The 12351-nt window shown below is 43.4% G+C and overlaps 1 protein-coding gene across 4 annotated transcripts in view; it reads right to left on the minus strand.

Annotated features, from left to right (window-relative positions):
- FAM13C (family with sequence similarity 13 member C) overlaps positions 1-12351 on the minus strand; it is a 111622-nt gene that overhangs the window by 32082 nt on the left and 67189 nt on the right. For all 4 annotated transcript variants that reach the window (XM_033131036.1, XM_033131039.1, XM_033131038.1 and 1 more), the window contains one exon: positions 5707-5791. In XM_033131036.1, coding sequence (XP_032986927.1) covers positions 5707-5791 — 85 coding nt within the window. The remainder of the gene's footprint in view (positions 1-5706; positions 5792-12351) is intronic.

Raw genomic sequence — 12351 nt, forward strand, 5'->3', positions numbered from 1 at the left:
AAACAATGACTTTCAAAACACGTTCGTTATATAGAGGGTATACAGACTGGCTATGGGCTTAATTAAAAATTCTAATATATCGGAACTATGGGAACTTAACACTTAGGCTGGATGGCAAATAGAACAGTGTAAAAAGCCCTTAAACTGTGGGTTCTGACTCGGGAAACCTCCAGCAGCTCTGCTTTCCTCCCAACCCCCATGACTCAGTAGCTGTGGGAACTTAGGCAAGTTACATTAACTTTTCAAGTTTATTTCCTCAGCTTTCATCTGGGGACCATAATGGCACATGCTTCATAGGACTGTTGAAGATAAAATAAGAAAATCTATATAACAATGTCTGCCACAAATGAAGAGGTCATCGTTAGCTAATTCTGATGTTATTCATTTAAAAGATTGTAAAAGAGGATTTCCAAACTATTGACATTTCAGACCAGATAATCCTTTGTTGGGGCAGTGGAGCGGGGGCTGTCCTGTGCACTGTGGGATGTTCAGCAGCATCCCTGGCCTCTACTGACTTGATGCCAGTAGCACTCACCCTCCAGTTATAACACCAAAAATGTCTCCAGATAGTTCCAAATATCCCCAAGGGTGCAAAAAACAAAAAACAACAACAACAAAAAAGAGAGAGCGAGAGAGAGAGAGAGAAAAGAAAAGAAAAGAAAAAGAAAATGAAAAAGAAAAAGAAAAAATCAATCACTGCTTTAAAGGAACCAATTTAGGACAAAAAAATGAAGTACTACTTTCCACAGTGGTAGCCATTTTTTAGCTAAAGCAACCAGGGGTTCATACTGAAAATATAAAAAGATTCAAGAAAGATTTAGAAATAACACACACACACACATACACACAGACCCCTAATGAATAAAGTTTCCAAAAGATAGTTGCAATTCTGTGCACTTCCAAGGTTGAAGTAATCGAGACCCCTCTTAATGACTTCCAAAGACTGTCTGGGTCTCCTGCCAGATAAATGAAACCGTAAGTTATGTGGATGATCAGCCCCACCTAGTGGAATAACTGAGATGCTCCCCTGCTCCAGAAATCCAATTATAGACTGCACCTGCAGCAAGAACACATTTCTCAGCACCCCTGGAGGAACACTATGTTCTAGAAAGTGTTCCGGAATCTCCCTGCACCTGAGAATCACCAGGGGAGCTTTCCAAGTGTGGAGATTTTTAGGTCTCACCTCTGTATTTTAATTTTGCATTTTAGGGTGGGAAGCCCAGATATATGTAAGCTTAGTAAGCACTTCTAAGTGATTGAGAACTTCTAGTCAATTGGACAGTGTCATAAAATGTGAGAGAGAAAGTCCTCTGTGACTCTGTTCCACCTCAACTTCAACTTTAAGAAGAGACCTACAGACCATGGAAAATTCTTTCAGGAAATAATTATTGACTGTAAATAGAGGTACTACATTAGTGCTCTCTAATAATCAACATTAACAACAAGGCTCTTGCCCAAATGGAAAGTTCCATTTGAAAATCAAGAAATTAGAATAAAAGAATTAATTAGGTACTTCTGTGGAATTATTATTTCTAGTAATAAGTCTTCAGTTGTCTCCAGTGACAGCTTTTGCTACAAGCTCCATGCCATCAATCACCCATGGTCAGACAGAACAGGGGGGAGGGGACAGAGCCAGGAGTACAGTTTCCACGCTCTCGGCCTCACATGGAAAGGTGCTCACTCGGATAGTAAATGGCCATCAACTGTGATTGGATAACCTTCAGCTGTGGCTAGTTGGCCGTCAGCTGTAACCCGTGAGCCATTGGCCACTGCTGTGGCTATGCTAGCAGCAAATGGGGGCTAGCAAGCAGATGGTGGCTGAGCTAGTAAGCGCGGACTGCAGCTAGCAAGTGGGGTTGGTTGGTTGGCAGAAAGGTGGACGACAGGTTGCGGATAGTGTGGCTCCTGCTTCCTGTGTCTCCAACCCAGCCGCCAGCGAGACTATAGTGGTATGACTCCCCTATCTATGGCTCCGTGGGTGTTCCTTTTTGGTCTCACCGTGTCCTGCGTTCTTATGTGGGGAGCAGGACCAGAGACCCCGCATGACACCTCGCGTGTAAAGGGGTTACTATGCTTTAGTCATGTGAAATGTCAGGAAGTCCCCATGCAAATGACAGGCAGTTGAAATAACAATCCTCATTCCATTTTCATTCCGACAGCACCAGAATGGACGCTTACTAATGCCACAGAGGAAACATTTGCTACAGCTGGAAGAGGTTGTTGATTCAGTGAGAGGAATTTTGAGTCTAAGTACTGTGTGGGTTTCCATCTCACATTATGCAGTTTACAACCGACAGGTAGGGTGACTAGGTGTCCTGGATTGTCTGGGACCGGGGACGTCCCAGCATGTGGGACTTTTAGTGCTAAAAAGTGGGACAGTCCTGGGCAAACCAGGGCAATTGTTTACCCTATGGACATGCCCAAAGCTACTTTTCAGGTGGTTCCCTCTCTATCACTTTTCCTTAAGTGCCTCTAACCCCTTAAATCTGTCCCTGTCCCCATCCTTGTCCAGGACACCATTCCACTCATTTCTAGCCAGCAGACTTGGTGCTTGAACACCTTTCTCCTCCTGACATAAATAGATTGAGCCAACTGGTCACAGACCCTGAGTTCTAAGTCCATGTGGTCTGTGAGACGTTGTCCATTGATAAAACTGAGGTGAAGCAGAGTCAAAGAGAATCTGAGAGAACGCAACCTTCTCTCTCTTAATTCAAAACACTGTCCACTTGTATGGTGGTTTCCAATACTCCGAAGTGTTCATGACGTAGACAGATTCCAGGACTTCCACCCCAAACTGTCTAGAGATGAGGACCGAGAATCACCAAGGTTGAAAACTTCCTCGTAATTATTATACAGTGTGCAGAAAGGTTCAGGAACACTATCTAGAACACAGGGCCCATCCAGGGCTGCCATGAAATGTGTTCTTACTGCAAGTGCAGTTTATAATTGGATTTCTAGAACAGGGCAATGTTTTAGGTATCTTACAAGGTGGGACTGAGCTCTGTAACCCATACACCAAAGTTAAAAAACTATTTTTATGCCAAAACATACAGACTACAATACTCTGCTCAAACTATCATTTCAGATACGCAGTGCGAAAGTTAAACTTGACTTAAGTCACATCCTAATCAAGTCTACAGTAAGTTTGAAATCTATTTGAGTGACATCAAGTTATATTTATGAATGTTTGCTTTTAATGGTTAATTGCTAGCATATTATAGCCAGATATTCCTGTAAAAATCACCTGTTGGATTTTGTCTTTGTTAGACCACTTATTGACATCAACAATTACTGACTGAATATTTATATACATGTAAAGCTCAAAGCTAGATGCTAGACTTTAAGAGAAAATGTTAACTTACTATAATCTTTTAGAGACATATCCCATCTGTGCTAATATTATGCAATCACAGTCTCATCAGGGATTTACACACAGAAAAAAAACTAAAGTTTCCAGATGTTCAAAGATCACTCCAGAAATGCTGAATGTTGAAACTGCTGATCTGATATGAGAATAAATTTCTTCCTTCTGAGTGACACATGGATTAGAAAATGTATGGTCTTCTTATAAGTGTGTCTTGGAAGCCAGTGAGAGCAACCCTCACCCCATAAATTGTGAAAGTCTCTTCTAAATGCCTGTCACTTTGGCAACATCTCTGCCAAATGAAGAAACTCCCTAGGTCTCTGAAAACACCTAGTTTCCAGATTGTATCAAAGGGTTTTATTTAAAAATTAAAGAAAACCATGCATCAAATAAAGTATTACAAGGTTCAATACAGGGGCTGGAATTTCTTTATTTTTCCCATATCAACTCCCGTGCAGTCATTTTAGCTAAAGGAGACTCCTTATTCATAAGCTCCACAAAGACGAGAAACATCAGGATGTGTTTTATCTTTGGAAACTTGCAAGAGCTGTTGTTGCCTAGTGCACACACACACACACACACACACACACACACACAGAGTGAAAATCTCTTTTTCATAGACATCTCAGATTCACCTACATTTTGGAAAACCCAGCATGCAACACACAAGCCTCCTCTGTAAAGAGCCTTCTATTTCTGCCATGTGACACTTAGTATGGAATACACTGACGGTTCCCTTTTATGGGGAATTCCTACATAAACTCAGTATTCCGATATTGTCAAGAGCATTACTAAGTTTGTTCAAAATCCTATCCATCTAGAATGAAAAACTGCAAACCTGCTCTTGACTTTTCCAGAACATAAGACACATAAACACATACATAAAAGTCACTATTAAAAAATATATACATATACCCATGTCCAATATTCAACGAATATTTTATTAAACTCTCTTTGCCAGATACTTGTGTAGTATACAAAACATCAGATAACTCAAAAGTTAATTTGCATTTGGCCGGAGGCTTCTCTGTGTGTTTTGTATGTTGTTTGTTGGGACTGGTGAAAGAAAAAGGGCATTGTCTAATAATCTGACTTACAACCCTAATTGGATTGACATTGGCTCCTGCCCAATTTTACTTGTATCTCATCTGAACACAATGGCAATCAGAGCAGTGGAGCTCACCCGGCAACTAGGACAGCCAGCTGGCCACCTGCATGCATCCGTGGGGGGAAAAAATGACAACTTCCTAGCAGGGTTACAGTAGGCCTCAGTGTCCTTACTATGAATGGTAGTATTTCACAGGTGAGCTTAAGGATTTAATATAATAGATATAAAGTGCTCAGACCAGTGCTTAGCACACAGAAAGTCTTCAAAAATAATAATAATAGCTACCATTAGTAGTTATTAGCCACTATTGTTAATAAACATTCAAAAACTAGAGTGCCTATTTTGCCTACTTAGACCATGTGGGTCTGTTTTAAACAGTGATGTCTAAATGTACTATCACTAATGCTACTGAAATAGATTATTTTTGTAAATCTCTTCCTTTAAGTCCAGGTCATGGAGCAAGCTCACCTAAGCCTATTTTTACCATCGATCCAGAAACCAGTCTGCAGACCTCTGACCCATTTGTGTTCAAAAAGATAAGCGGTGCTCTCATGTCTACTCACGTAAGTTAGTGTTTCTTTCCTGCCTAAGTCTTCTGGGAACTAATTTGCCTTCTGCTTGCTAGCCAAGCTATCATCCTCTGGATTAAAACTAGAGAAACTAACAGATGACTAAGACCCAATTTTGAGACTTTTCAACAGAAATTAATGCTAAAAAAAATGAGACAGAACAAGACAACATGGAATCAGAACGAGCTTTACCAATCACCTCCACTTTCCCTGTGCTGATGGACCATCTTACAAGCAGTTCATAGAAGAAAGGAAGTAGCAATGATGAAACTCCCCCATCCTTCAATACCTCAGAAATACCGTAACTCTCAAAACTCATGAGTTTCAAGCACAGATTATCTAAATCTAGTGATATAAAATAAGCACACCATTTGTTTGTCACAGGAGACCAAATAGGAAAATGAAGATTAGGAGTTGTGATGGGTGCTTTTCACCTGACACCCATTTTATGTAAGCCTGACTCTTGGTCCCCAGCTGGAGAGAAGGATCTGTATCACAGCACGTCTTAAATCCTCCCGCTTCCTCTCAGTGTAACTCAAGCACCTCTTTAGCTTTCATGTTGCACCAGGCACCTTTTCCCACAGAGGGACAGGTTTAGGATGAAGCAGCAAGTTCAACTATCTTTAGAGTACAAATGAGGACCTCCCCCAGCGCCAGCCTCTTACCTGCAGCATCTGCTTCTTCAGCAGGCACACTCTGGGGCGATGCTGGGGCTGGGTCCTTGACTCCATGCACCTGAGCAGCTTCTTCCTGGTTTGTCAAAAATGCAGAGCACAGATCAGTTTCAAGGGCTTGGAGCTTCAGCAAGGAATTCTGCCAGCAAAAGCAGAACATCGGGCTGGCTAAGTAGATGCCGAACACACAACGGTGGGTCTGCAGCTCTTGTAAGCACCTTTCTCCAGTGCCTGGAGGAAGAGAGTAGCATCCACGGCTGCTTCAGGCTGAGCTGGTTGTCCAAGAATCAGCTATGCATTATTCCACATGCAGCCTCAGTTTCTGCCTCATTTAAATCCTAACGTACATGGATTATATGTGACACATGGGGCTAGTGATTCCGTCAGCAAAAGACGCTGCAGCCAGACAACCAATCTGAGGAGGTATCTGTTTCCCGGGTACTTGAGGCTTTACGCTTTGCAAGTGTTTCATTCATTGTGCTGACATCAGGAGCAGGTGACATTAGGCCCCTCCCAGGCTACCATTCATGACAGCCAGTGTGTCTCCACTGCAAAGACTGCAGCAGACTGCAGAGCACAAAGAGTTACTGCTGCAGGGGCCGCCTGGAATCTGGGAGGTGCTTTGGGTTCCCTTATCTACATCTGTGTGTGTGTGTGTGTGTGTGTGTGTGCACATTCATGTTTGTTTTCTGAAGTTACTTCTCTCACATGGAATGTTTGCAGCTTTCATCAAGAACAGAGGAGAGGGAGTGAAGGAGATGACCTTGGTCACTTAGTGTGACCCCGCCACTGAGGGAGAAGCAATTTATCTTTCATAGCTCCCAACATAACCTTCCCTTCACCTCCTTCATTTCTCATTTTAAATTTCTCCCATGGTTCTTAATAAGGACAAAGTCATACAGACTGACGCACATATCCTGCCATGATGCAGATGCCCAGCAAGTTAATTCCCCCGACCAGGTGAAAGTGAGTCATGGCTGAGTCCCTGGCAGGGAGCCACTCCCCTGCAATGGGAAAGCTCTGCAAGCCTCAGCAGCTCCTCCACCCACCGGGCTCCTGGCAGTGAAGCCACTGGTCCTGTCCCTACTGTGGACCGTCCAACATACGCACTCACTCACTCCTACTCACCCCCTACCTTCCACGTACCCCATTCCCCACACACCCTCGTATCTAACTGCCACCGCCTCACATCCTCCTCATGCATACCCCATCCCCAGCTTACACACGCCCTCACACCCTACTCCACACAGACCCCCAGTCCCGACACTGCACATACTTTTACCCACTGTCCTCCACCCCCTTGGCCCATGCCCCATATTTTCATACCGTACTGCACACACACCGTAACTCCCAAATACCCCCGCCTCCACCCCCGGACACTCTCCTTTTCCTCGCATTCATCCCTTCTGTCCCCTACACGCATACAAACACCTTACCTTATACACTCTCCCACACCCTACCTACTGCACACCCTCATGTCCAACGCCCACTCTCACACGCTATTTCACACACACACACACACACACCCATTCACACTTTGCCTCGCATAAACACCTACCCTCAACATCCCCTCACACCCCAGCCCTTCCCCTGACACAATACCCTGTGCCACACACATCGCCTCATCCATTCTGTTGGTGTGAGTAAATAAGAACCCACAGCAGCGTTAAAGCTACTTATTGAGGAATATCTTAATCTGTTGTCTCTTGGCCATTTTGAAAGTGCCAGGTGCCTAAAGCAGGCTCAGACACGGGGCGAGATCTGGCACAAGCCTCATCTGTGCTCAGGAGCTCCTGCCGGGCAGCCCACAGCTTGGAAGAAGCATCTACCTTAGAGCAGGCCTTGTTTTACTGCTTCCTCCTCCTTTCTGGGATATTTTTTCCCAGCAGCAGAGTGTGAAAGCAAGATCCCAAGGTGGCTGACAGGAGGTGCAGAAGGCACAAAGGCATCAAGTTTCTAGAAATGAAACATCTGGGAGGCAAAACACACAATTCCAGGCAAGCTTCCTACTGGAGGACCTTGGAAATCAAAGTGACTTCTTAAAAAGAGCACAACTATTCAAAAAAAAATTTTTTTAAATTCCTTGAGAATTTAAAATGGTGTAGCTGCTATAATACAAAAGAATAGTATGGTGGTTCCTCAAAAAATGAAAACTAGAACTATCACATGATCTGGCAATTCCATTGCTGGGTATATACCCCAAAAGAATTAAAAGCAGGGATTCGAAGAGTATTTGTATACCCATATTTATAGCAACATTATTCACAATAGCCAAGAGAGACATTATGGACTGAACTGTGTCTCCCTTGAATTCATACCTGTTTCTCTGAAAATAAGACCTGCCCCGAAAATAAGCCCCAGTTAAGATCATCAGCCAGATGGACACATTTAGCACGTTATGACGATGTTCCAGAAAAAGATGACATGACTGTATTTGAATAAATGTAGATTATTGTTCATGAAAAAATAAGACATCCCCTGAAAATATGCCCTAATGCATCTTTTGGAGCAAAAAATTAATATAAGACCCGGTGTTATTTTCAGGGAAATACTATATAAGGCCCAGTCTTATTTTGGGGAAAACACAGTATGTTGAAGCTCTCACCCTCCAATACGACTATATTTGGACATGGGGCCTGTAAAGAAGCAACTAAGGTAAAATGACGTTATAATGATCCAGTATGATTGCTGTCCTTATAAGAGAGACAGAGTCACATGCGATGCACACGCACAGAGGAAAGGCCATGTTAGGATACATGGGGAAGGTAGCCATCCACAAGCCAAGGAGAGAGGCCTCAGGAGGAATCAGCCCTATCAGCACCTTGATCTTGGACTTCCAGCCTCCAGAACTTTGATAAAATAAACGTCTGCTGTTTAAACCACCCAGCCTGGGCAACTTTGTTATGGCCGCCCTAATACAGTATTAGCAGACTAATACAAAAGGGAAGCAACCCAAGTGTTCATCAGCAGATGAACTGATAAACACAATGTGGTGTTTATCAATATATATACAATGGGACATTATATAGCCTGAAAAGGGAAGAAAATTATGACACATGCTTCAACATGCATGAATCTTGAGGACATTATGCTAAGTAAAATAAGACAGTCACAAACAGACAAATATCTAGAGTAGCAAAGTTCATAGAGATGGAAAGTAGATGTTGGTTACCAGGGGCTGGTGGGGTGGAGAGGAAGAGGGAAATGGAGTTAGTGTCTAATGCGTATGGAGTTTCACATTGGAAAGATGAATAAAGTCCTGGGGATGGATGGTGGTGACAGTTGCACAACAATGTAAATTACTTAATACCACTGAACCGTATACTGTAAAATGGTTAAATGGTAAATTATACATAATTTATAAAATTATATATATAATATATAATATTATGCACACACACACACACTGGGGGTGCCAAAAAATGTATACAAGTGGACACTTTGGTCAACGTTGCTCAAGCCGTAGTTTGCCATAATCAAAAGTGTCTGGATGCTGATGGTAACCACTTTGAGCACCTCTTGTAATTGCAGGAGTCAAACGTGACTCATATTCATCTATTGTTATCTGTATATACTGAGTATTACAATTTTAATAAAGTTTTCCTTTCTTAAAATGTGTATACATTTTTTGGCACCGTGTGTGTGTGTGTGTGTGTGTGTGTGTGTGTGTGTGTGTGTATGATTTACCACAATTTAAAAATAAAAGGAAAGAAAGAAAGAAAGAAAAGAAAGAAAGGAAGGAAGGAAGGAAGGAAGGAAGGAAGGAAGGAAGGAAGGAAGGAAGAAAGAAAGAAGGAAAGAAAGAAGAAAAGAGAAAGGGAGGGAGGGAGCGAGGGAGGAAGAAAGGCTGCCAGTTCCTCCTACATTTAGAGGAAGGACGTGGAACCAGCTGCCTTTCATAAGCTCTGTTTGCTCTTGTATACTCTCCAAAGCAGAAGAGAACATGGCCTTCGCACAGAACTAGAGGGCCTGGCAGCTCTGCGGATACTATGGGCACCTAACTTTGGCCCAGCATCTTGGCTATTCTAAGCCTTAATTTCTTCATCATAAGAAGAGGCGATAATAACAGTGACAATGGCACCTGCTCTAAGAATTAAATGAGGGCAGGCATGAAAAGCCCTTTGTACAGCACCGATACGTGGCCAACACTCAATGACTGGATGTTGTGATCACTGTGAATATCTCTAAACCTCCAGAGGCTGCTGGGCCGAGCTCTGGTCATGTGGGAGGTCAAACTCTCTACCAACTCTGAGGCCTTGACTCATCCCTTTACCTCCCAGAGCCACACTCTCTGCATCTGCCTAGTACAGACCTGAGACTGGCAGACTTCCAAGTATCCTTCCAACTTTAAAGGAGAGGCAAGCAAACATGCATGCATCCTGAAGATGTTGCACAGAATCTGGTACAGTGTTTGTGCAGTTGAACTAAGTATTCATACAATACAAATGAACAGCAAATAACTCACTGACTAGGAATATGTCAGTTCACATTAAGAAACCTCTGAGCTCCCACAGAGAGTGAGGTACAATGTTGAGACCCAATTATTGCTAAAAGTAATAATAGGGTTGTTCTCCTCCATCTTCCCCTCCCACCTTCTCCCTCATTTGTACTCATACTGAAGCAGAAATAACACTGAGCATCAAAGGAGATCTGTTTGCCTGGTTGGTTTATTCTTCTCTGAGATACTAGATAGAAGTAAGCTTGAAGGAAACAGGAGCGAGAAGATGAAGGTCTCAAGGGACAAGAATATACAATGGCAGTCACTTTATGGTTGCCTCCTGTTCTACTACCATCTCCATGGTAGAGGGTTAAACATCAACTGCTATATATTGAGGAAGGGAAGGCAGAATGGAAGACACTCTGTCCACCAGCTGTCATCAGCTATCTCCCTTCCTCATGCCAAACCGACCCATGACCTGAGAACGCCCTGCTGTTTCTCAGCACACAGACAGAGGGTGGGGACCTGGACACCCCGTGTGGGATGGGCTTGTAAAGAAAGATTTCTTTTGATGACTAGGGACCTCAGGAGAGAGGGCTTTAACTATGAGCACATACATGTCCTTCCCATGGGCAATGGAAGTCCATCCTATCCCATCCAGCCTGCCCCGTCAGGGCGGAGCCCTGAAGAGCCATCCCTGAGAAAGCCCATGGACAGCTTGTCACTCAAAGATCATGCCCCCACGCAGATGTAATACCACACATGTCACTCCCAGGCTCTGGCCGCTTTCAGAGTACAAAGAGCGGCACTAGGCTCTGGAGTACGAGACTTGATGTCAGCCCCTTCCTCGTCAGGCTTATAGTCTAGTGAGGAGACAGCGCATAAACAAGCAAACATATCAAACCATAATGACAGTTATAACTGTTGTAGGGCTGTGAAGGAAAGAAACGGTGAGCCCAGGGAGAGAGGAAACCGCTGTTTCACTCTCCAGTCACGCCTGACAGTGACTTTTAGTGAGGGAACATGGCTTTCTCTACACAAAAACAAAGGGCAGTAAATTCCCTGGTCCTGATGCTACCTCACTTCAGCCTTTCTCTTACTGCTCCCTGGAAGGCTGCCCCCAGCCCATCCCCTGGGAGCCAACCTGCTAGCACTTTTCTTGTTTTACATGCAGTCTCCTTGAATGTGTCTCTAAGATCTGCAGGAAAATTGAGGAAAAGCTGATGAATCCTCTAAAGAACAACAACGACTTCTGCTTCCTCAACTCTCCCATCTAGTTATGAAAGAAGCCAGAGAGAAGTCGATGAAACCTAGGTGTGGTTTTCTAAAGGCTAATTTTTCTCTTTTACATAATGGAAAATATGCTGCTTCTTTTAGAAAATACTCCACTCATTTTCTCTCCTCTACAATTACCAGGTCCCACTTTAGTTGGGTTGGAATGGAACACCCAACTAAACACCCACACAGGCTGGATGGTTAAAGACTATTTTAGGGTGTGTTGGTCTGCAATTCACCAGGTGCAGAGTGGGGACAGTTTACTTTGAATTTCTATGAAAAGGTTTAGCGGCACTCCCCCATCCCTTTATCTATTACAAAACTGAATATAGATTCTCTACAGTGATATGAAGCAAACTCAAACTGGAAATCTGCTCAAAATTTGGGATACAACTCAGTCCCTAAACATCCCCTTTTCTACTTACCACTCTTCTTCCCTGAGTTTTCATGTTTCCTGTGTATATGGGGTGTGTGTGTGTGCACGCACACACACAGTATCTTTCCTTTCCATCTGTTCCCTTCCTCCATCTCCCCAGGCTTGATTCAGCTGTAGTTGCTTCAGGGTCAAATTTCCATCAAATCATTGAGCCAGTTCTGATTACCTCATCTAAACGGGGCCCCCCAATTTCTCTGTTACCACTTTATTTCCTTCCTAACACTCACTATAATATGTAATTTTATTTGTGTACTTGCTTATTGGCTCTTTCCACCTCCAGAAGGGCTGGAACGATGCCTCCATTGTTCACTGCTGGACCTAGCACAATGAGAACAGGAGGCAACCAATAAAGAGACTGCCATTGTGTATTAATTTTGTTTCCCTGGACCTTTTAGGCAGTATCCAATGTCAAACCCCCCTGCTGCCCTGGTTCAGAAACATTACAATGCTTAGGAATCACTGGGGAGTTTGTTAAAGATGTACACTC

Source organism: Rhinolophus ferrumequinum, chromosome 16, assembly GCF_004115265.2.
Source record: "Rhinolophus ferrumequinum isolate MPI-CBG mRhiFer1 chromosome 16, mRhiFer1_v1.p, whole genome shotgun sequence".
Classification (NCBI taxonomy): Eukaryota; Metazoa; Chordata; class Mammalia; order Chiroptera; family Rhinolophidae; genus Rhinolophus; species Rhinolophus ferrumequinum.